Raw genomic sequence first — 25,340 nt, 5'->3', positions numbered from 1 at the left:
ATACAGCTTAAAAAAGTTATTTCTACCATTTTGGATTCCATTTCCCTCATCAGTGTTTATAATGGTTCTAATTTTCACTTAAGAGTTACATGTACATATTAGGATGTTTAATGTTTGTACATATTTTAATTAAAACGGTTTGATTTATTACAGTAAAACTTTTTGTTACGCCACGTAACAAATAAGATTTCCAGTGGACGTGTAAAAGATAGGTCATGTTTTGTCGTTTATAGGGATGATAATTTTAATTTTAATTAAGATATTATAAGTAAGTGCCACGTAAAACAAACAGATAAATATTAAAATTATTTTTTACTTTATAGTTTGTTGTTAGAAGTCGGTTTTTCTTTTTGTTAAAAATTAATTTATTATACGATTTTAAGTGATGGTAGACCTTAAAAGGATGCTTCTCAAACGAGTAGGTAGTGGATATCCTATATAAAACTTAATAATATTTATTAGGTATTATTTTGGTGCAAACTATTTGCAATTTGGCACATTGACAATAACATACATAACAAACGTTTGGGCGAATTAGAAAGCTCTCCCTTTTTTGAAGTCGGTTGAAATCGACAACATTCTCTTTTTTTAATTTGGTTTAAAAACGAAAGCAACGATGAAGAATCTCACTTCTGACACTACACTTTAACAATGTTTTCCCTTGTAACTATTACAGTACAATTTTAACAAACAATTTAAAAAAAAACAAACTTGTTCAATTTCAACCGGATCCCATAATCAGAAGTCAGAACCTAACCAAACTTTCACCAATCTATCCTTGAAGTATATATATCCTTTGAAATAAAAAAGAATCATCGAAATCGGTTGGCGCGACATTGATTCCATATGTGGCGCGCATACCGAATGCAAATTTAAGACTTTTGTGATTTTCTCATAGATAACATTCTCAAAAATGGAAAAAAAAATGAGACCACACGGGAAGCTCTCAAATACAAAAAAATATTTAAATCGGTTAACTCAGTCCAAAGTTATTACGTAACAAACATAAAAAAATAAAGTCGAATTGATAAGCTCCTTTTCTAACAGAAGTCGGTTATAAATAAAAACACTCAGAACACAGAAGAGTATTGATAATCATTGACACAGAGTATAATAAACCAGTAGACCAACAACACATACATTCCGCGGCTCCGCCAAGTACGCGTGGTCGCGCAAAACCGTGGCATTGCACCGCAGCAGCGCGGCGTACAACGCCACCGCCAGCGCCACGCGAGCTTCCCCCGCCGTCGAGCCCGCATGCCCGCGTAACAGTACTGCGACGCTGAGCGCCGTGTCCTTGTACACGAGGTCTTCTGAACACTTCTTGATTACTGTTTGTGGGTTATATTTTCTATATATAACGTGTGTGTAAATATATACTATATAGGAGTCCTATAACAATATAGTTATAAAGCTGAAGAATTTGGTTTAGTTTAACGAAATATGCATTGTCTGTAAAACTGTTTTTGTATTGTATATAATATAGAATAACGTTTTACTAAGAACGCTTAATACACTTGAAAAATTAGATACTGGTATTATATCGGTGATATTATATTACTGCTCTTTAAAATGAAGCAGTTCAAAATTAAATAAGACAACATTTGATTTTTGCTGACTATATATATACAGTACGGACGATGTGTCGTGTCTGTCTTGAAGTTAGGCTTTCTAATATTTTGGGCATTGAAGACACTCGGGGAGAAAATAATTAAAGGCGAATTTACGCAGCCATCTCCAGCTAAGTTCAAGGCAGCTGCTGTAACTGATCACCTTGATCCTCAAGTCCCCCCGCCGCGCCGTCCAAGCAGGCGGCGGCGTAGAAGCAGTGCAGCAGGCGGTGCGGCGCCGCCCCCGCCGCTCCCGGCGCGTCCGCCGCGCTGAACTGCTCGTACGCGCCCCCCGCATCACCGTCCACCCCGCCCGCCGCCTGCGCGTGCGTGTACAGCGAACGGTAGAACTCCTGCCAACGAATATTTCTTTTTGAATTTCGAATATTACGTCTTTTACGTTTAAAAAATTATGTGTTCTAATTTCTTTTATTAAGTTATTATTTTACACTTAGGAAAGAAAAATATTTATTAAAACGTATAAAAATTTGGAAGCCGTCTTTGGTCGGTTGCCAAGAATCGCGGGTTCAAATCCCGCTACGTTAAAATTTTTATAAGAGTAATAATAAGTATTTTTGTAGTTTAGTTGATAATGGTCCTACCTGGCAATGCACCGCTCGCTCCCTACCACCGCTATCGCCTCCACCTCCACTCGCTTTTGACTTCTCACTGTCAATGTTATTAATACTTATTTCGTGTGTAAATGAGATAACTAAACTAACAATAACATTAATATAATATGAATAATTTCTTAAGCAAAAATAATAAAAATAATAAAAAGTATATCGTACCTCAAGGAAAATTTATTTTGAAAGGTGTCCAATAAATAGTTTAATATCGGAATTGGTCTTTCAGATGAGACCAACTCTTTCTTTTCTATGACAGGCTGGAAATAAAATTTTCATAAACACTTTTAGGAATTTTAAAATTTAATGAATCCAGTAGGTACATAAATGTGGAATAAAAAGTACGGCTAAGAAAAGGGAAATTATTAAAGAGAATATGTTGAAGATTGAGAATATGAGAATATGAAATGTCTAATTATAAAAGCCACCAATATGTTCGTGATAACAGCTCGAGTATTCTTATTTTACAAATATAGATAACTGATAGAGAAGTATAATCACCGTGGTAATAGCATCAGCGAATTCTTCTTCAGTGGAGGGCCAACGCTCTACTTGTTTGTCGGTCTCCCTCAACGCCACTCCCATTTCCTGCATGCTCTCTAATTCTAGCTGCAACCTATTGTAAATTAAATATAATTATTTTAAATATAATTATTTAATTTACAATAGGTTGCAGCTAGAATATAATGCTAATACATATAAGGAACAATGTGTTTTTGTTGTTAGAAAATATTTGACTATAAGGGTATATGAGCTTCACGCTGTATACTGCACACAGAAGGATAGGCAGAGGGAATCGAGTGTTAAAACACTCCGTTCCCCACTTTCCCCTGAATTCTGGAGACATTACGTGCTGAGTAGCGGAACTCAACGCCGCGCTTTGTCTCGACACCAAAGCGAAGATATGGAAAAATATATAAATTTAAATAAATATTTCAGTTCTTCGAGTGGACTTTGAAAGCAATATAATTTTTTACCTGGCCTTCAGAACGTCACCCAGCATGTGAGCGGGCGCCAGCGCGGCGGCAGCAGCCAGCAGCGCGCGGCGCTCGGCGGTGTTGGCGTGCGAGTGCGCATGCGCGGCGACGCGCGCCAACAGCCCGGCGGCGGGCGCGTGGCGGAGCGCCGCTAGTCGGTGCGCGGCGCTTGCGGCAGCCATACCCCCCGCCGCGCCGGCTGACAGAGCGCGCTCAACCACGCACGTTAAGATCATGCCTTCTCTGTGAACATTTTTTGTTTATTGTGTAGATAGTTATAGCACCTACGTAACAGTTCTTTGAAATTATTCTAAGTTCCCAACTTAAACATGAAAGACAAAACACGATAGAAATCTTTCTATGAAAATGTTTACTAACTAATGGTGATGTTTTAAAATAAACTATGCTACAGTTTACCTCGTTTGTTCATCATTTCCTGCGATCCTCAATAGTTTCGCCAATTTTAAAAGCTTGTGGCTGGCAAGATAGGCATTGGGTTCAGCAATGAGACATTCTTCTATAAGATGCATTTTATCCTCACAAAGACGAACTGTAAATGCATTATTCAACTGTAATCTATATATATATATGACGGCGCGCTGCTATGTATTAGTTTTAATTATAATTTCGCAATTATTACATTTCGATTTTAATTGATTTATGTAATGGATTATATTAGAAGAATATTTAAAATGGAGCGGGTAACCCCGAATAGGGTAGTAGGTGTAGCCACGAGTAATAGCCGACGTCATTGGTTGACAGCTATGGCGTGAGAGGTTCACCAATTAACCTCCTAATCTATTGTAATATTACTAATCTTGTGAGATTTATTGTAAAACTGTTATGTAAACGAGTAATAAGACATTGTAGAATATGAGTGTGACTATTATTTAAACATCTCTGTTGCTACAACGCCCACAAATGAATAGTAACCGCCAAGACCGCTTGGAGGCCCCTTTTGATGCTTCTACACATATATATATATATATATATATATATATATATATATATATATATATATATATATATATATGACGGCGCGCTGCTATGTATTAGTTTTAATTATAATTTCGCAATTATTACGTTTGGAAGTTAATTGTTTTATGTAATGGATTATATTAGAAGAATATTTAAAATGGAGCGGGTAACCCCGAATAGGGTAGTAGGTGTAGCCACGAGTTATAGCAGACGTCATTGGTTGACAGCTATGGCGTGAGATGTTCACCAATTAACCTATTGGCTCCTAATCTATTGTAATTTTGTTAATCTTGTGATATTTATTGTAAAACTCTTATGTAAACGAGTAATAAGACATTGTAGAATATAAGTGTGATTTTTATTTAAACATCTCTGTTGCTACAACGCCCACAAATGAATAGTGATAGCCAAGACCGCTTTGAGGCCCCTTCTGATGCTTCTACATCAGAAGTGGGATTACCAGCAACGAATAAGGAACAAAATACAGAACAGAGTGTTAAAATTGACAAGATGTGAAAATTGTAAAAAAAATATGAAGTTGAAAATTTATTTTTGACATGCAGAAACAAAATTTTACGGGAGCCATTAGTATCTGACATTTAAAAATAATGTTACGAAAGTTTAATTCTGATGCTGCAAACCACGACGTTCTCACTTGGTATGACATATGTTTACAAAAAAAACTTATTTTTGGCAGTGATTTGATAATTACAATGAGCAAGGCACAAAAAAGTTGAGAGAATCTGACAACTCCGAGATTGTGACAGCAAAATCAAATAATAAGAAATTTTGGAAAGTATTAAAAAAAAAGTTAAGTATTCGTGACAATAAGAATATCGCTTCTGAATTAATACGGAACTCAAGTTCCCCGCAGGTCAATATCAGTGGAAAACCACAAATAGATAACATCAAACTGTCGTTCATTTTACTTGATACTGATGAAATTGAAGTTGTAAGAATTATAAATTCGTTAAAATCTAACTGTGATTTTGGTGTAAGGGGTAACGAACACAAACTATTCGAAAGCTATCTCACGGATAGAATGCAATGCACTAAAATAGAAGAATATACCAGCATATACCTTCCTATCAAATATGGCATTCCACAGGGTAGTATGTTGGGACCGACCCTATTTTTAAAATTTATCAATGACCTGTGTAACTTACCTATAACCTTTAGAAAAATTGTGTCTTTTGCTGATGACACCGTTTTACTGGTAAAAGGAGAAACCTGGGAACAAGCCTTTTATAATGCTCAGGCACTCAAGGGATCGGCGTCATCTTGGCTTGCGCAATCTAGTTTTGTCCCGGAATTAAAAGGCCACAATTAAAAGATCTGTTCTTAGCTAGATTTGATACTATTGAGACTCCAGCTGCAATTTATGGCGATTACTCAATGGTGGTCCAAGAGAAGACGAGTGTTTATTTGCGTATGCCGGGCGCTGTTATTACACTGTTCAAGAATATTTAGATGTTAAACATGTATGGAAATAATGTCTATTGGATGTCATGCAGGATAGCTGCCAGCTAAAGTAATAAATAAATTATACCATTGACTTTGAAAGGAGAAACTGTTGAGTTTCTTGCTGGCTCATTTCAGCAGAACTGCCTTCCGAACTGGTTATAGTTTTTTTGTTAATATGTCTACCTGACGATTCAAAAGTGCTTATAATAGTCTATTTGAATAAAGAATATTTTGAATTTGAATATAGAAAAAAAGGACATCCGATTGGTGAAAAGACTACTCCGACTATGGAAGTTAAAAGGCCACTAATAGAAACATCACAGAGATTCTATAACTGTGACAAGGCGGGTCACGTATCCAGTGATTGTTGTGGCAATAGTAGTTGTAATAGCAATTTCTTATTTACGTTGTGAGATTTCAGATACTACCTCATCTCTAAAGTCTGAGGAAGTCGGTGTGCATATGAAGGTGATTACTCCAACTTGCTTCACGTGTGGTGAACGCGGCCACATCGCACTGTTTGCACCAGTATGGATATCAAGGCAAGCGATGAACGGGTTGAACTCAAACTCCATTATCCAGCTATGCATCAGTTCTTAGATGAATCTGGTGAGAAGTTTTCATTTTGTTTTGGCTCTGTTGCCGAATGCTCTTTAATAAAGTCAGCTCTGTCGAGATAGATAATAATAAGTCATGGCAAGATGCACTACCTGACAATCAGCTAGCCATTAGCGCAGCTAATATGAGTAGGATAACCAGGGCAAGTACTTTAGAATTGTTAGTAGTAAAGGTTTCAATACCTCTAAACTTAATGTAATTAGCAACGGATGAATTTGATTTGAATCTTATTATCGAGCAATCGACACGAGCAAAAGAAGTTAATGCTTCTTCTGAGAAGGTTTAGTTTGATAAACGTAAAGCAAAGTTAAAGAATTAAGTAGGTGATTATGTACTGTAACCAAACCAAGCTTGACCCAAAATTTTAAAGACTCTTAAAAGAGCCCGTAAGCCCGTAGTAATTGGCTTTCAATTCTAGTAGCACGTAGTAGTGCTGGAGATTGCAAGCAACAAAATAAAGTCAGAATGTGCCGATGACGGCCATGTTAAATAGTTACATACCCTTTTACCCTGTAGTAGCCTGTGTGGCTAAGACAAACAAACAAAACTAAGACAAGCAAAACAAACAAAAAAAAAAAAAACCAAAAAAAAAGAAGAAAAACTAGCCTTTGTGGCAACGACTAGCCCTTGTGGCAACGACTAGACTTTGGGGCAACGACTAGCCTTTGTGGCAACGACTAGCCCTTGTGGCAACGACTAGCCTGTGTGGCGACGAGTGGCCTGTGTGGCGACGAGTAGCCTGTGTGGCGACGAGTGGCCTATGTGGCGACGAGTGGCCTGTGTGGCAACGAGTAGCCTGTGTGGCGACGAGTAGCCTGTGTGGCGACGAGTAGCCTGTGTGGCGACGAGTAGCCTGTGTGGCAGCAGCTGGCCTGTGTGGCAGCAGCTGGCCTGTGTGGCAGCAGCTAGCCTGTGTGGCAAGTACTAGCCTGTGTGGCAATGGCTGGCCTGTGTGGCAAAGAGTAGCCTGTGTGGCAAAGAGTAGCCTGTGTGGCAATGACTGGCCTGTGTGGCAATTACTAACTGTTGTGGCAATGACTTGTCTGTGTGACTGTTAGCCTATGTGGTATTGACATTTGTAAGATTGTTATGTTTGCCTTATACGAAACATTTCGTAGTATTTGTAATACACTTATAAAATTGTAATCACTATGAGTTCACTGTTACATCCACTAAGGGGAGATATTATGTGGTCAGGAAGACCGAACGGGACGTATTGCAAAGCACTATGTTTATTGTTTACAGATTGAACCTATACACACGAGGACGTGTGACGATGCAGGACGGCCGTGACGGCGCGCTGCTATGTATTAGTTTTAATTATAATTTCGCAATTATTACGTTTGGAAGTTAATTGTTTTATGTAATGGATTATATTAGAAGAATATTTAAAATGGAGCGGGTAACCCCGAATAGGGTAGTAGGTGTAGCCACGAGTTATAGCAGACGTCATTGGTTGACAGCTATGGCGTGAGATGTTCACCAATTAACCTATTGGCTCCTAATCTATTGTAATTTTGTTAATCTTGTGATATTTATTGTAAAACTCTTATGTAAACGAGTAATAAGACATTGTAGAATATAAGTGTGATTTTTATTTAAACATCTCTGTTGCTACAACGCCCACAAATGAATAGTGATAGCCAAGACCGCTTTGAGGCCCCTTCTGATGCTTCTACATATATATATATATATATATATATATATATATATATACACACACATATAAAATCGAAAGGTCACTCACTCATCACGAAATCTCAGAAACTACATGTGCTAGGAATCTGAAATTTTGCATAGTAGTTACTTATAGGACGTAGGTGCTCGCTAAGACGGGAATTTGTTCGACTTCTAAGGGGTTGTTTTTGGGGTTGAAGGTTTATATGAAACTTCGTTACTAATGACATTTGTCTTTGTCATTCGTTACTACAAATGCTAGGAGTCTCAAATTTTGCATAGACGTCACTAGGACGTAGCCATGGAGACAGAAATTAATAATAACATAGTTCACGCGGGTGAAACCGCGAGCGGGCCGCTAGTTAATTATAAATTTAAATAGTTTTTTCTAAAAAATTAGTTCAATAATTTTAATGTAGGATGTTTTTGTTTTATGTCACGCTGTATCTCACATATACAAGGACCTGGGCACCTTTTTTTTTTATGGAAAAAGGACAAGGCAAACGAGCGTTCGGGTCACCAGACGATGATCACCGCCGCCCACGACCCCGTGCAGCACCAGAGGAGCTACAGATGCGTTGCCGGCCTTTGAGGTGGAGACAGACGCGCTTTTTGAAGGTACCCATATCGTACCGACGTGGAAACACTGCCGCGGGTAGGCCATTCCACAGTGTAATACCTTCATTCTCATTAAGACACTTTCGTTCCCCGCTTTCCAATGGAGAAACTTAACTTCACATTTACCTGCCTGCCTGCCTGCCTCATTACCAGAACTAAGGGAATGAAAATAATAAATTTCCCCGAGTGGGAATCGAGCACACGATTAATAGAACACAAACGGCATATTTACTACAGTCACACGTTTCTGTACCAACGACATGACGGTCACCACCTTGTCAATACTCCTTCTTATTTATGTTTAATATAAAGATAGCATCCTCACGGTGCTTACCTAAGGTGCTCAGACTTGGTCTTTGACGAATTCACAGAAGTCCGCCCTCAAGGTTTGTGAACGTGCGATAGAGCGCAGCATCTTAGGTGTCAAATTAAAGGATAAAATCCGAAACACCCAACTGCGCTCTTGCACAAGAATCGCTGACGTGGGTATTTAAGCCACTACGCTAAGCGGAACTGGACCGGACACGTCTGCTGCAGGCCTGAAAAATCTTGGGCGAAATCTTTTGCCAGCTGGATTCCGAACTCAAAAGGAGAATTGGCAGACCAAAATGGAAATAGCGAGACGAGCTGAATCATTACAAGCCTAACTGGTGTTCAATACCACAAAATAGACCAAAGTGGAAGAAATAGAAAGATGCCTTTGCCTAACAATGGAACAGTACAGGCTATGAAAAAGAAATAATGATAGCAATAAATAAATATTTCACTGCACTGCCTTGTATTTCCCGCTACTTTGCACTTATCCACTTCTACGGGTTGGCTGGAAGAGATCTCTTCTAGAGATAAGTCCACCGTTGTGTAAGTCATTTCGCTATGTATGTTTTATTATGTATTAATTTGATGCAATAAAGTATCTTATAAAAAAATAAATCACCTTGTATCGGCAGCATAGAGACATTAAAGGCGCTTAGAATAGGCAATGCAGCTATGAGGTCCAATTCTTTTTCTATCTCAATGTTGTTATCTTGAATTAATAGTAAACAGCATCTGCAGTGAAAATGGACTTAATTATATTGTTGAATAAGTTTTATAAAAATCTATATATATAAAATCGAAAGGTCACTCACTCATCACGAAATCTAGATAGAAATAGATCATAGAAACTACAAGTGGTAGAAATCTGAAATTTTGCATGGGAGTTATTTATAGGACGTAGGTGCTCGCTAAGACGGGAATTAGCAATATTCGACTCTTAATAGGTTGTTTTTAGGATGGAAAGTTTGTATGAAACTTCGTTACTATAAATGCTAGGAGTCAAAAATTTTGCACAGTGGTACTTTTTAGGACGTAGGTGCTAATTAAGTTTTGATCTTGCTAAATTCAACCCCTAAATGTGTGCTTTTGGGGTTAATAGTTTATAAAATATAAAATTGGGTAGCTTTAATAACATTAGATTACTGCTATAGCTATAGTGTTTAACATTGTTGTTTGAACGTCATACTTATAACTCAAAATATTTGACAAAGAATATGCATATAATATTTATTTACAACATAATAAAAAAAAAATCTTATTTTCTTAACCTAAACTATAAAGGACCTATTGTGTTGTGGCGGAACCTCACGCCGCATTTTACCTAAAAATACAAAAGAAATAAATGAAATAACGACAAACCTAGCCAACTCCAAAGCTGGATCTGTCAAAGACGAGGCCGAATTAAAATACTCCTTTGCGGCGTTCGACACGAGCTCCACACTCCTTACATAATCTACTCTATAGTGCCCATTCTGCATCGGTCGTATGTCCGCTGATATCGAGAGCACATCTGCGGCTAGGCGGATGCTGGGCGCATCACCGGATGTTAAAAGAGACGATACGTACATCTGGAATATCGAAAAAATAAAATTACGGGTCTTATATAACTAGTGTTACTCAATGATGCCGTGCTTCCAGGGAACCTAGGGCTAAGATACTGTTTCCAACGCACTGTCAATTTTCAACAACGCCGCGTCTCAAACCTCAACCCACAATCAGTCGCATTTTTGCCCCTGGGCGACCAATGGCCTAAAATTTTATATTTTTTATTAGACATGGAAGTTGTTTCAAAATTATTTTAAAATTATATAATTTATAAAAATAATCATATATATAACCTCATAACATTTTTCTTCCGTAATACAATCGAAAAGAGTAGCTCGCAGTTCTAGCATGTCCTTCAGTAAATGTTCCCAGTCTTGCTGCGTCGGTTTTTGTTCACTGTTGATAATGAAATTGTAAAATTAAGTAAAGTGTTATAACATAAACATATTTATATTTTTAATATTACTTTTTAATAATAAGTAGCTATACGATATTTTAATACAGAGACAATGTTATGGTTATTAAATGATTTATTTCATATAGTAAGTGCCTAAAATTTTGTTTTAATTGTATGCTGTATATGCGGATATAGCATATCATATCGAGAGAATTTACACAAGAACTAGTTTCTCAACTTAGGATGTTGCATGCTAAATAGAATTGTTTAACCTGAGACCATCACGTGAGCACTTGGACAGAGTTTAACTGCATCATGCAAACGCTAATCATTCCCTTTTATAAGTCTACATGTTACTTCTTTTTATTAATGTAAGTTAATTAGTTAACTATCGTTAGTATAATACAATAATATAAAAGCATAAAAATATATAAAAATTATTCGAAGCAGTCTGCAATTGCACTGCATTAGCAGCAACGCAACCTTTACACGTCGGTGGCAGTTATTAATTACAGCATGCACTCTTTCTATGGAAGAATGCTTCCTTGGTAATCATATGGATAGTATTTTATAATATACTGGTATAGAATTTTTTATTTTCAATATATAACCTATGCGTTATACCAACAAGACCAAAACAGAAAAACCAATGAAGTTAGCAGCACGAACACGCCACGCTACGCCAGGCACCCGCTGTCCGCTACCGCGCATGTGTACTAACATACCCGGTCGCCAGCGAGCGCGCCACGCGCGTCAGCAGCATGTGCGCGTGCGCGGCGTCGTGCGCCAGGCGGCGCAGCGCGCAGGGCGGCACGCGCACTCCACGCCACGCCAGACGCCCGCTGCCCGCCACCGCGCGCTCCAGTGCACCCGCGCGCCGCACCAATGACTGCGTGCTAATGCTGCCGTCCCTGTGTAGCCATCGACAAACATATCCGTAAGAACTGAAGTATTAAGGTCACCATCTCTTTTGCGTCATTATCGGCCCATCACATTGAGCGCAGCAATTAGAGAAGGACTGTCGGGCTCCAACGAGTGCTGACGCAATAATGGTAAATGACCGGTTCTATATTCATCTTCGATATCAACTACTGGGATTGAAGATGAGACGGGAGGCAGCCGGTTTAACGGCATCCGGCACAACGATGTAAAGAACCAGGAGAATGTAAAGTGCAATGAGCTCAAAAGCAACAATTAAAGGAGTAAGGGTAAGTAATTACAGGAGGATGAAAGATAGTATGTTTTTGAATTCTTTATAAGAATAGAAAAAAGGGATAGAGATACTTTTTTCATACATCTTCAGCATAAAACAAAGTAAGCTAAAACAAAACAGTATTAAAACTTAAAATTCTCCAATATCCCACTTAAAAAAAAATTGTGGTAACATCAATATATATCTATATTGATGTTACTGATATTGATGTTAAATAAACAACTTAAGATACTAACTTGGAACCTTTTCCTTTTGAAAGAGTAAAAAAGAATACAAAATCACACACACATTTCATATAGAAAATACAAATCTATTTTCAAACTTGTAAAAATCTTCGTTTTTTATTATTTACTAGAGGACCTGTATACGAGGAATTATATACGAATTATTAAAAATATTTAATATTGGATAAATATTTTTAAGAGTCTGAATTTCAAATTTTATAAAAATCGGCGCAGATTTAATTTTTTTTCCATACAAACTTTCAACCCCCATTTCATCCCTTTAGAGTTAATTTAATAAAATCCCTTTTTAGTTGGTGTCCAGGTTACGAAAATAAACCTATGTCCTAATTTTATGTTTCTACTATCAGCGGGTACGCGTTTACCTCAGTCAGTGGGAACATGTCCTTTTATATATATATATAATTACTGATATTTATTAACCAAGAGCAATAAAAGCTATATAATATTAAATAACAAAAAATAAAATATTAAAAAACAAAATCCCTCAAAACTCACGTCTCCTTGAGTATAGTAGTTAACAGATCGCACGCCATATCCAACTGGTCGGTGCCGCTGTGCGCGAAAAGACAACGCTCCACTAGTTCCAGATGCGTGCGAACATCTAACTCAAACTCTTTTGGAGATTGGAGTACCTTAAAAATATTTATAACTACAGCTCGAGGAGATGAAATATATATTTCAATTTATATTTACATTCGCTCTGGTGTCTAGGCAAAGCGCGGCGTTGTGTTCCGCCACTCAATACGCAATGCCTCCAAAACTCGGCGGAAAGTGGGGAATGGAGTGTCTTAGCACTAGGTTCCGATTCTCAAACGTAAGCTGGAAAATAATAAACCAAATACTTACCAAGAGTATGTAAGAAAGATCTTCAATACTGATGTTTTCGAGAAAATCTATGAGACCTGACAAACAAGTGCCCATTCTTTTGGTCAGATCCTCGTGTCGTTTCAAAAACGGTATTACGTACTTTTTCAAATCTGATACGAATGTAGCGTGAGTCGACTGTAATTAATAAAAATTATATATAAGTTTTTGTTTTTAGCTCTTTCGAGGGTGTTAATTTACATTTACAAAAAAAACCATTTTTTTTTAACTTTTTTTAAGAATGAAAATTTAACTGGTAACTACAGACTATTCATATGTACATTTGTGCATTCACAATAACAATATAGGAATAACAATATAATCTATAACAATACCGTATAATCTATAACATATCTACACACACACAAAACAAAACATATACACCTATCCCCCGACTTACACGATACTTTTTAATAGACGCAACACAATACATGGTGCACTCAGTGAATATACTTAGTGTCTCTATACACGAGTGTCCCTAATTGTTGTCCCAATTAGGTGTTTATCATAGTGTCCCATTAGTGTCCCATCAGGTACTGCGTCTAGTGTAGTTGTATTGAAACAGATTTGAGGCTTAAAATACACAGCACAGTGTACAATAAACGCATTACATTGTCATTAGTATACTTACAAATGCGTAAGCAGTAAATAGTATATTAATATCTGACGCTTATATCGGAATTTCTGTGTTAGTATATTCATTCATTCATTACTTCATACAATGGCATGTGTATGTGTCTCCAATCAACAGACTATGACGTCGAGGCCAGAAAACGCGCCGCCATTACAATAAATAACGCTTAATAAATTACTATATATGTAATATGTAAGATACATACCATCTTCATAAGCAGCTTGCACACCTCCAAATTAGACATCTTCTCAAGTTCACTGAGGGTAACATCTTCAACATTAACGTCATACAACAACATGTCCAAAGTCTCCAAGAGACAGACCACGGGTTCGAGTCCCGGCACGGCACCCCCCGCCGCCGCTATCATGACGAGAGTGAGAGCGTGGGAGACAAGCCCGCTACGTTCCTCTATTTGTCGGGCTCGGTGCGTGTACCATTGGGCCAGTTGGGTGTCTGGGTCTGTTGTGCCAACTGGAAAGGAAAGAAGTCAATTCAAAATAAGTAAAATAACAATTATTTTTATTGACTCTAAAGTATTCATTATAAATATTAGGAGCTAAAAATAACTTGTAATTGGTTAGAAGTCTGTTATTATTATGATATTTTTTTTTAAAATATTAAGAATACAAAAGTTTCTTATTTAAAAAAACAAAAAATTAAACACTAGGCCACTAAGTTCTAATAAGTAAAAAAATCCAAGTAATTTCGCATTCTAAAAATCTTCATCTTTATCATCTTTAAATTCAAAAACGCTTGGATATACAAAATATCGATAGTTTGTTATTACAGATATCAACGTCATTACTACAGTAAAATTGATATAAAAACTATATTTCAATCAAGTTGATTTTTACCTGCACCGTCGCCACCTGCGGCCCCTCCTTCACCAGCACATATATCTCCTCCCGCAGCCTCATCACCTCCTTCATCCTCATCACCACCGGCGAGTGGCTCTAATGGCGCATCTTCTGACCAATTTGAACTCCATATTGATCTGAAATATTATTTTTAATTATCAATTGAGTTTTGTTATATAAAGCAACAGAAGGTTAAAAGTATGAATGATTTGCAAAAATAAATTAACTTATATATATGCTAATTTAAAAATATGGAAATAAAAAATGCAGAAACCAGAAGTAAAAACAAATTATATATGTTATATTAAAAACTTATTAATAACAATATAAATAAAAGAACGTAATTTTGAAAATGTATGTCATTATTTGTTAATAATAACTATTTTTTATTATTATTTATAATATATTTACATCGTATTATACATTAAGACAAATATGTTGCATTAGACCATAATTTTCACGCAATCACTCATCGCCGAAATAGCTCAGTTGGGAGAGCGTTAGACTGAAGATCTAAAGGTCCCTGGTTCGATCCCGGGTTTCGGCAAACCAATTTTTTTTTTTCGAAATATTTTTATTTTAATTTTATTAATTAATAATTTTAAGTTACAATAAGTATAACATATACCTAAATATCTCTTTTCTACACCAATCATGTTCATACTCAGAGGGCTTAATCTTGATAGGTGATTTCTTCTCAAACCATTTGACCGGTTCCTTAGTTGGTAATAAATGTTGATAATCCAAAGGATAAAGTGTTTCTGGAAGCTTATCTAAAACTGCTAATTGCAGTGTTAAGCTCTTTATATATGGCCATAGACAAGTCAGAGCTTCTATACGACCTTCTTTTGCTATTTCCATTGCACTGTAGACTATACTGTTACTTCGTAGTCTGTGGTATTCATCTTTAACATATGTCGATTTTTCACAATGGAGGATGGCCTGAAACATTTAGTATTAATAGTATATTATAAAAAAATATTTTAATTTAAGTTATTATTTTTAGCGCTTTTTATTTGACATGGTAAAAATTAAATATTTTTTTAAGGAATTTGTCGTATATTTTGGTATAAAAGTATATTCTAGTATCCATACATTTTAAAACCAGTACAGTTACACTTACATCTATCATTACTATAAGTCACAACAACGCTATAGATTACTAATTTTTTTTAATTGATATATTTAAACAATAAATAAAAACTTCTAATAATCATAAAAACTATCATACCTCATACAAACCAAGGCGTTCTTTATAAAATATCATAACATGGCGACAGCGAAGCAACTCGCTAGTGTATGCATTGAGATCCTCCATTGTTATATCATCTGGGTCCTTCCATTCATCTTGTGGTAGGTTCCCATTGATTTCTAAAAAGAAAAACACATCATGGTTTCAATATATTATAATTTTTTTGTAAACAGAAAATTTCAAAGTTCACTGTATTTCTGAAATATTTCGTTATTTTTGTGTCTAGTTGTACATTACAGAATGGTCGACGAGCCGTGGCCAAAGTAAACTAAGATAAGAACTCAGAGAGTAAATAATCAAAAGTAAAAAAAATTGTAAAATCAAATCTACATCTAACAACTGGGCGACCACGACTCATCGACAGTACTTGTCAGCATTACGTTGACACAGTAACTGTAAAATATTACACTAACAGCGAATTAACAGCAATCAAATCATAATAATTAAAGTTGTTTTACCATCTAAAATCTTTTCATTAGTTAGTTGCAGGCCAAAACTCAGCAACTCCTTTGCAGCTGGCAGACTCTCAGGCAGACGGTCCACACATTGGTGTACTGCCCAGATCTTTTTAGATACTTTACTCTGTAAAAAAATAATCTTTTTATGAAATGAATATCACTTTTTTTTATGAAATAAAAAAAAGTGATATGGAAGAGTTTGAAAGCACACTATCTTAGTTTTATACAATTTTTATAATTGAATTTCACGTGAATACTTTTGCACGCAACTTTTCACAAAATCTGTAACAATTGAGTACTTGTACATTAAAATTTTCATATTTTCATACAGAATTGAAATTGAAGTAAGTTTATGAATATAAACTCCTTCAAAATAGGTATATATTTAAATAGGTAATTTTTCGAATACTTAAAATTAACTATATTTTTTTTTCAAGAGACCAACTGGATTTGCTAAAAATCATAGTTTTTTTTGTTTTTATTTTAACTAATATATAATACACATGGTATGTCCACTTCTTTTTTATTTTATTTTTTCATAATTTATAACAATATAATAATTACCAAATAATTATCTATAGCGTGAGAGGACACTGGGTTCTTTCTCCATTGCTGTTGATACACAAGGTCGCTGTCTAGCTCAAAGCGTTCTGCTAAAGATAATGCCTCCTTGTAACTACCACTTTCAATCTAAAAGTAATTAATAACACATTATATAAGTTAGATTTTGCCTTATTTGTTTATTTTAGTTTTACGCTGTATCCCGCATGTAGCAAGGTAGCCAGAGAGAACATAGTGAGACACTCTGTTCCTCACAGAGTGAAGAAATGAAAATATTAAAAAAATCATTTAATTGAATTGGGCCAAACCCACTGTTATGTGGATAAAGGTGCCAAAGCAAATTAGAAATAAATTTAAAAATATATATTATAAGTATTTTCCTGGGTGAAAATTGATTTAAAAATTATTTGCATAAAGATTTATATAGAAATATATAAAAATTACGCATAAATATACAATATATATAATAATAATAATAAAAAAAAGTCTCACTTTTCTAGAAAACAATTCCGTCGGTGTAGTACTCTTGACTCCCAACAACCTATATATTCTCGACACTATAGTTATTTTCTTTGGCTTTGGTTGAAACGTCTCGATATCGGTAATGGCGTATAATATGGATTTGAATAGCTCTTTTGTTATGTCTAACATAGAATCTTCAATGTCCGAGTCCGCTTCCACTACTTCCATCTTGAAAAAAATTAAATGCACTCTATTATAAGTATTAGTATATATTTGAACAATAACATACCATTAATTCGAACTGAAAGCAGTTTCGAAAGATCATGTTAGAAAAAATAAATGATAGCGTGACACTTTTGTTTACAATATAACTCCTATAACATGATGAGGGAATGAATACTATTCATTCCTCCGTTGAAATTCCGACAACCGTCGGGTTACATTTTTTTTGTTTTTCTCTGTATATAATTTTAATAGGAAAAAGCAAGAAAAGACTTACAGATTGATCGCTCGCGGACTTCCTAGCGGGCAGTACGTTGGACTCACACTCTAGCGTCATGAACGTACCGTCGTAAGCACTTGTTACCTGCACAAATTATTTTTTTATTAATAGGTTAAGCTTATTAATTGGATTTGCAAAGTCTTTTATAGAGTAATTCATTTTTCTGCTTTCGTTTCTTATTTAAAGTTAAATAAATATATTAATTGATTCCACCAAAAATCTGGCCAGCTTCACACTGTGTCCCGCACACATCAGGGAAGGCAGAGGGAACCTACTGTTAAGTCTCTCCGTTCTCCACTTTCCACATTCTGAAGGCATTGCGTGTCGAGTGGCGGAATTCAACGCCTCGACACCAAAGCGAAGAAATGAAATATTTATTTTCCTCGAGTGGGCACGAATTCAGAACCAGTGGATTTTACTGTCACATGTTGTGCGCCTGCGCCACGACTGGCCTCAACTTTTTTTTTAAATCTTTTTAATTTCACAAAAAAAATACATTTAACTAAAGCCTACAACTAATAAAAGATGGAGAAGATAATAATGTCAAAATGATTGGAAAGCTGTAGGGGAGAGTGCCAGATAATAGATTGGAATGCAAAAATATGAAAGAGGCTTTTGTCGAAGAATGTACATATTTAAAATAGTCCTTAATTTATTCTCTCTATATTTTATCTGTGTACAGCACAGTCGACACGTCGTGGCCGCTGTGAAGTTACCAGTTAGCAGATCTTTTCTTACTTTTGACTATTTTTTTCTGAGTGAATGGGAGGCCACAAATCGTCGGCCCTATTATATAATGTATATGTACTTTATATTATCTGTATATTATTACTGTATTATATGTATATTATATAATCAGATGTTGTCTAAATAAAGAGGCTTTACTTTAAAGGACATACCTGCGGGGTTCCTTGGAAGAACTCCGGCTTCTTACCAAGTATATTAACTAGATTTTTCACTCTGCATACCGACACCGCGCCGCTAAATCGAGATAGTATGACATCCTGTAAAAATACATTATGTACGCTACAGTTAGGCAGAGAAAATGGTTTCTTCCTTAAGGACAAATATATAAATATAAATATTTTAAAGTTTTATTTCCATCTCCATCATAAATATATATATCCTCAAAAATATATAACAAAATATAAACGATACATATTTTATAATAATATAAAGGACACAACGTCGTTTATCTATATATAAGAAATCGAAAGGTCACTACAAATACGAAATATCAGAAACTACAAGTGCTGGAATCTTAAATTTTGCATGGGCTTTGTGTATAGGACGCTCAAATATTAGAACACGAAGTAATTCACTGTATTGAATAAGTAATCGTGTAGTTCAACTGGGCGAAGCCGCGGGCGGGTCGCTAATATTATAATAAAATCATGTTCTGCGATAAAAAAAATATACCATACCTAATGTTATGATACTCCATTCCCCGAATTGTAGAGGCATTGAGCGGTAGAACACACACACATATAAATTAAAATAAATATTTAATTTCCTCGAATGGGGGTTGAACCCACAACCAGTCACGTTTACAGACACACTTTGTGCCCCTATGTCACGACTGGACTCAAAATCTCATACTTAATAAAGAAAAAAATAAACCTCATTACTCCACCAGTTCACACCAGCTGGGTAGCACAAGCTCTGTTCTTTACTTCTCTCGGGACTCAAAGGATTTTGCATATCATGTTCAGGTTGTTCAGTGAGTTTGAACCTGTACTCTCCCTTCAAAATGGGTAGCCTCCATATTGAAATATCGCCATTGCAATGTATGCAGACTAGTTTACTATTATCGGGGGAGACCGCCATTTCTATTATAATGTTCTGGAAATACGATTTTTAAAAAAATGTTTTTTGCACCTCTTGCACGCTGCTACGTTAAAAAATTTATACATTGTCAAAAGTAAAAAATATCATATATTTGTAATAGAGGAGTAACACTAGGTTTCCAGCTTCCCTTTGCCTACACTGCTATATGCGGAATACAGCGTGAAGCTTAAAAAAATACATAATAGAGCTAAAGAAATAGCAACTTACCATATTCTTCGTAAATATCAAAGGAATGTAAAGGTGAAAGCGTTTATTTGCTAATTGAGCTTCCAGTTCATCAGAAACAACTGATAGTTTATAGAATGGCTCGTCGTTGAGCACCCGCCATGCTGTTATGCCTGCACTTACAGGGGACGATGGATCCTAGTGAAAAAATATTAAATTAACATAAAGTGACATTAGCAGGGCAACCTCTTTCAGTCCAATTATCGACGCATTACTTCTTAAGTAGCAAATCTTAACTCTGCACTTTGTCTACCAGAGAGACGTCTGGTCAATAAGTAGTCAATTTGAGTTGAGTGGGACCCGCTCTTATACGTGATAAGGTGCTGAGGATTCTTTTAGAAGAACATATTCACGACGGCCAGATCATACGCAATACAGGTTCTCAGAATATTTTCTCAGCATCAATTATAACAAAACAAAATATTATAGATTATCAAACTGATTGACACTAATGTTACATAGCTGAAGTTTTTTTTTGATTGAACAGTTAAACACTATAATGTCTAATACAAATTGCAAAATTATTTTTGTGTTGTATAATATTTACTTAGCCTACAGCATATCATGTTAATCACAGAGTGATGTAAACCACTAAGGCAGAGTTGCCTTGGGCTCATATTTAACTTTTAGTATTCCCATTTGACTTCTACTAGATATTGTTAAAGGTACCTTATAAGGTGTTCTAGGGACACCAGCTATATATAAAGCTGAATGTGGTTCACTATAACATGCCACAGATACGCCCCCAGGAAACTGAAATGTGTGGTGCAACTTGAAACCATCAGTTTGTGACACTAAATATCCTCGTAACTTGCCATCGTAGGTCAGTACTAGCACTTCCCAATTCCTATAAGTATAAGATTACATGATATTTTATATAACTTGACAATCCTTGCATTACAAAATTGTGGCCTCACAGAAGATTATTTGTTACAATTATTGAATTATATTTTTGTGTAAAAATAAATTACCAACAAAAACAATTACCATTTTGTATCCTTAACCCTCAGAGGAATAAATATTATTTCTGACACTGCATGAGTATTATCAGTACATTCCAGGCCACCTGGTCTTGAGCAATCCTATAAGAATTTAAGTTTTAAGTAAAAGTTATTTAAAAGTTGCTCTTATTAAGACAATAATATTTTATTACAGAGACATTGCATTTAACACATAGCAGGGCAGGCTAGCAGAGGAACCTAATAGTAAGGCATTTTGTTTCCCATTAACTGCCCTATTGTTTAATACAATATATACTAAATAGAGAAGAACAAATTGTAAAAATGCAAATAATTTGCATTAAATTATTCCCAAGGCTTGGATAAAACCCACAATCATCACATTTAATCAGATATTGTTCTACTGCACCATAATAATCACAAAAAATATGGAGAATAAGCTTACCACTGGAATGTTAAAGAGACTTGAAGCAGTGAGATCAAAGAAACTAACTACACCATTCCCATATGCAACTACTATGAAGGAACAGTCAGGACTCCAAACTAGTTTTCTCCACTGTGTATACGCATCTCTTGCAACTGTAAGAAATTTACATATTTCATTAAAAATATGTTTATTTTGTAAAAAATGGTATATGATTGTATACATATTTTTTAATTACCTAACTTTATTTTAGTAACTCATTTTAGTATCACCTGTAGTTCAAGCTGCAATAGTGCTACTGTTTAGTTCTTTTTGTTCTAAATGTCCTTGTTGAGGCTGTTGTGGTGCAGTGGCACAAGGGTATGACTGTAACGAGAAGGTTGTGTGTTCAATCCCCACTCAAGGAAGTGAAATATTTATTTACGTTTATACTTCCATTTCTTCACTCTGGTGTTGAGGCAAAGCGTTGTGTTGAGTTCTGCCACTCAACACGCAAAGTCTCCTGAATTGGGCAGAAAGTGAGGAACAAAGTGTCTTAACATTAAGTTCACTCTGCCTACACTGTTGTGTGCAGAAAACAGTGTGAAGCTGATTTAATTTTAATTTTAGTATTACCTGTAGTTCTAGCTGCAATAATAGCATATTCAGATCTTTTTGTTCTGATTTCCAAAATATTATCAGTGAGAACTGCTATAACTTTACCCTCATCTCCTAAAGCAATACACCATTTCTGCTGTCTTTCTTTGTGCCTAAGAGATAAATTTGTAATAAAATTTATTAAAAAAATAATAGATATTTGATAATAATTACCTTTTTCTATTTTTTATTTATTTGATACTCACGCAGCAACACTATCAATTAAACTTTTCTTTGGCCCAAAAAACTTTAACCAGCGCCATAAACTAGATATATTTTCTGGTAATATATTGTCAGGCTTTTGCTTAAAAAAAGAATAAATAATTTTATCATTAAAATAATATTTTATCTTATATTTTTTATTATTATGAGAAAAAAATATAAATTACCAAATATTCTGGTTCAGGTTTCCACTCTGAAAATACGTATAATTCGTGTAAAATTGAATTATTTTCAGCCATTTTTAAATTGTATACTTTAACTATGAAATATTTTTATATAAACATGTTAAATTTGATGAGGACTAGCAAATTTTCATTTAACGTTCTATGTTTTCAGCTATTTATCAACTAAATCGTCAGCCTTTCCACAGGTTCATTGTTGGCGTTGGCAGGCAATATAAAGTGACAATTTCTGTCATAATTGCAACATATTGATTATTTATTAGACTAACTTGCGTTTAAGAACCAAACAATAAATTTTTTAATATACATTATAGATTCCGTTAAGTAATATGTTTCACATATTTTATTAATTTAATCATTAAAATATTTTATTAATGAATTATTACAAATATGTTGAAAATTTAAAAGACAATTTAGACTTTTAAGAATAATTGTTGCAGAACGATTTCATTAATAAAAATATAAGTTATAAAACAAACTGGCTAATGTCAAACAAAGTTTACTTTACTGTCAGTCTCAAGTGTCAAAGATAAAATGCTTGATTGAATGAATAGGAAATTTTTAAACAAACGAATTGCCTAAAAATTCATTCTAAGACTTCATTGACCATTTTTTACTAGAATGAATATTTTAGATAACATATATAAAAGTGTCAGTATAGTTTCTGCTATATCGTATAATATTTACCGGTATAATTTTAATGTACTTAAGTAACTTAGGTTTCTTTTACAGAGCCTAATCCAAAATGAACAAAACATTAAATTTTGGGAAGATTATTTAAGAAATTTAAACGAATTGGACCTCAATGCATATTCGGACAAACTCACAGTACCGGTTTTAGTACCAATAGGCAATAGAATATTCTTCAGGGGTGCAATTAAACATACAAGTGAAGTTCTAGTTCCACTAGGGGCTGATTACTTTACTAAGTGCTCTGTTAAGCAAGCCGAAATTTTAAGGCAACATAGAATTAAAGGTTACATTATTATTATTAACTCCTTATTTATATTTTATCATCAAAGTTATTGATATCAATAAACAAAAATATATAAATATAATATATATGTTTATTTTAGATGCCAAACAAAAATTGGAAGCCTACAATAAAGAAAAAGAATACTTAGAGAGCCAAATATCATTTAGTAAAGAAAATATATATGGAAACTTTGACCAAGAAATTATTGAAGTAGTTAGTGAAGAGGAAGACAAAGCATGGAGGGAACAACACAAAAAAAGGCTTAAACACTATAACCAAAATAAGGGTAAAGAACCAGAAGTTTTTACCAAAGATATAACCGATGAAGACCTTTGGTTAAGATTAGAAGAACTTGAACTACAAGAAGAAATGCAAAATGAATTAGAGGATATAGACAACAAAAAAGATATTGATGAAAGTGATGGCAGTAGCTATAACTCATTTATTATTAAAGAAGATGATGTTAGTAATATTCAAACAGAAGAATTAAATCAAAGGAACATAATTGAAGAAGCATATATCACCCATAACATTCCCAAACAGACATCTAAAATAGACTTATTGCAACAAGTTATAGATAGACAAAAAATGTTGGAGGTAAAATTAATGGAATTGAAAAATAGGGAAAAAAATGGAAGTAAATCTGAAAATGATTTAATAAATAGATTAGATGAAATGGAGCAATTGGAGGAACTTGAAGATGAAATGGATAGGTAAAAAAATATTAAGTAAATATTATTTAATTTATTATAAACATCACTGTGTTGTGGTGCAGGGGCAAGCATGCATCCTAACCTGGGAGTGTGTGGAATAGAGTGTGAAGCCTAAAAAGAAATAAACACCACCATTGACAATTATCTTAAACCCCTTCAACCCCTGCAAGATGCTACATTTAGAATAAAGTGTAAAGATAAACAAAAACTAAACCTCACTTTGGCTTAATGGTACTTTGTGTTACTATGCATATGATAGTTCAATCCCCACTTATAGTTGAAAAATAGGGAAATAAATCAAAGTTAAACTTGAAAATGAAATGTACATATTGTACATACATATGTACATATAAAATATACATATTGTATAGAAAATTTTAAATTAATATTATGTACCTACAGTAAACACCACCATTTCATCCATCATGGCACAGTGGCACAGCATCTGATTGTTTCAATTGTAGGTCCAATATACATATATGGGAGGGCGGGTAAATTATTTTAAATGAAACTATTTCTTCCTATAACTATAGCAAAAGTATAAAATTAAAATATATATATTTATCATTTCAGGTTAGATGATATACTGGAGCAAGATGACCATGAAGATGATAATGCCAATAATAAAACATCCACTCTAGAGATCAGTGAGAAAAAGAGAAGTGTTTCATTTGCCGACAAAGATGATGCTGAAACATTAGAAATTACATTTAAACATTCAGACATTGGACCTTGTACTGAGTCATATAGACCTGAAAAAGGAATTAATAAGCCAAGTGATATACATAAAGCTTATTCTCACTTATATACAAATAAAAAATCTTCCATACTAAAAAAATCGAAATATAAAGAAACAAAACTTCATGATCAAATAAATAACAATGTCCTGGAAGTTGATAATATAATACCAGAAAATCCTCCTGTAGTGCCTTTAACTCAATCTGATGAAACTATAAATAGAACTATTTTAATAAATGATATTATTGAAAAAACAGATGATAAGGAAAGCAAATTGAAATCTGATAAAAGACCTGTTAGTTTGTTTAAAAAGAGACGACAACAACAAAAGTCTTAGTTACTTTAATAGATTATTATATTATGAATTAATCAACAATTTTTTATATTCTTTCCTTTGCATTCTTGTGTAAGTAATTTACGATAATATTGATTGAGTATTAGTAAATGAATAATAAATATCATATTATTTTCTAAATAAAGTGTTTTTTTTTTATTTTTATAGTTTTCAAAGGCTCTATTGTAAATGTTATATCGACGGAAGAAA

General features: G+C 34.5%; 2 protein-coding genes and 1 non-coding gene across 4 annotated transcripts in view; 2 read left to right on the top strand and 1 right to left on the bottom strand.

The window, feature by feature from the left end:
- LOC146536004 (NBAS subunit of NRZ tethering complex-like) overlaps nt 1-22,595 on the bottom strand; it is a 35,427-nt gene extending 12,832 nt beyond the window's left edge. The window contains exons 1-30 of one of the 2 annotated variants that reach the window (XM_085192137.1): nt 22,355-22,595; nt 22,172-22,269; nt 21,945-22,078; nt 21,351-21,484; nt 20,934-21,028; nt 20,616-20,793; nt 19,929-20,084; nt 19,494-19,715; nt 18,773-18,877; nt 17,871-17,957; nt 17,402-17,599; nt 16,913-17,038; nt 16,349-16,472; nt 15,870-16,009; nt 15,267-15,580; nt 14,636-14,775; nt 13,987-14,252; nt 13,130-13,285; nt 12,779-12,915; nt 11,551-11,736; nt 10,722-10,824; nt 10,243-10,451; nt 9,503-9,615; nt 3,631-3,763; nt 3,214-3,456; nt 2,738-2,852; nt 2,402-2,496; nt 2,213-2,279; nt 1,774-1,963; nt 1,141-1,331 (exon numbers count right to left, since the gene is read on the bottom strand). In XM_085192137.1, coding sequence (XP_085048263.1) covers nt 1,141-1,331; nt 1,774-1,963; nt 2,213-2,279; nt 2,402-2,496; nt 2,738-2,852; nt 3,214-3,456; nt 3,631-3,763; nt 9,503-9,615; nt 10,243-10,451; nt 10,722-10,824; nt 11,551-11,736; nt 12,779-12,915; nt 13,130-13,285; nt 13,987-14,252; nt 14,636-14,775; nt 15,267-15,580; nt 15,870-16,009; nt 16,349-16,472; nt 16,913-17,038; nt 17,402-17,599; nt 17,871-17,957; nt 18,773-18,877; nt 19,494-19,715; nt 19,929-20,084; nt 20,616-20,793; nt 20,934-21,028; nt 21,351-21,484; nt 21,945-22,078; nt 22,172-22,269; nt 22,355-22,426 — 4,527 coding nt within the window. In that variant the 5' untranslated portion in view covers nt 22,427-22,595. The remainder of the gene's footprint in view (nt 1-1,140; nt 1,332-1,773; nt 1,964-2,212; nt 2,280-2,401; nt 2,497-2,737; nt 2,853-3,213; nt 3,457-3,630; nt 3,764-9,502; nt 9,616-10,242; nt 10,452-10,721; nt 10,825-11,550; nt 11,737-12,778; nt 12,916-13,129; nt 13,286-13,986; nt 14,253-14,635; nt 14,776-15,266; nt 15,581-15,869; nt 16,010-16,348; nt 16,473-16,912; nt 17,039-17,401; nt 17,600-17,870; nt 17,958-18,772; nt 18,878-19,493; nt 19,716-19,928; nt 20,085-20,615; nt 20,794-20,933; nt 21,029-21,350; nt 21,485-21,944; nt 22,079-22,171; nt 22,270-22,354) is intronic. The other variant, XM_085192136.1, reaches the window with a different exon arrangement.
- On the top strand, nt 15,113-15,185 carry TRNAF-GAA (transfer RNA phenylalanine (anticodon GAA)). The gene has a single exon. It is a non-coding gene; the product is annotated as a tRNA-Phe (tRNA).
- Nucleotides 22,596-22,859: 264 nt separating the features above from the next.
- Nucleotides 22,860-25,275, top strand: uri (unconventional prefoldin RPB5 interactor). The gene is made up of 4 exons (XM_085192130.1): nt 22,860-23,020; nt 23,102-23,345; nt 23,446-24,058; nt 24,632-25,275. Exons 1-4 carry the CDS (start codon nt 22,991-22,993, stop codon nt 25,131-25,133), a joined length of 1,389 nt encoding a protein of 462 aa, XP_085048256.1. The 5' UTR covers nt 22,860-22,990; the 3' UTR covers nt 25,134-25,275.
- Nucleotides 25,276-25,340: the final 65 nt, after the last annotated feature.

The sequence above is a fragment of the Heliconius melpomene genome, chromosome 10 (assembly GCF_056956725.1).
Source record: "Heliconius melpomene rosina isolate 202511_hmr_F chromosome 10, ASM5695672v1, whole genome shotgun sequence".
NCBI lineage: Eukaryota > Metazoa > Arthropoda > Insecta > Lepidoptera > Nymphalidae > Heliconius > Heliconius melpomene.
The sequence above is the reverse complement of the archived record's forward strand: the minus strand, read 5'-3'. Positions and strand labels throughout refer to the sequence as shown.

Coding starts and splice junctions, on each gene's coding strand:
- uri (XM_085192130.1), top strand. CDS start 22,991: ATGAATATTTTAGATAACATATATAAAAGT. Junction 23,021..23,101: donor TAGATAACATATATAAAAGT/GTCAGTATAGTT, acceptor TTTCTTTTACAG/AGCCTAATCCAAAATGAACA. Junction 23,346..23,445: donor AAGGCAACATAGAATTAAAG/GTTACATTATTA, acceptor TGTTTATTTTAG/ATGCCAAACAAAAATTGGAA.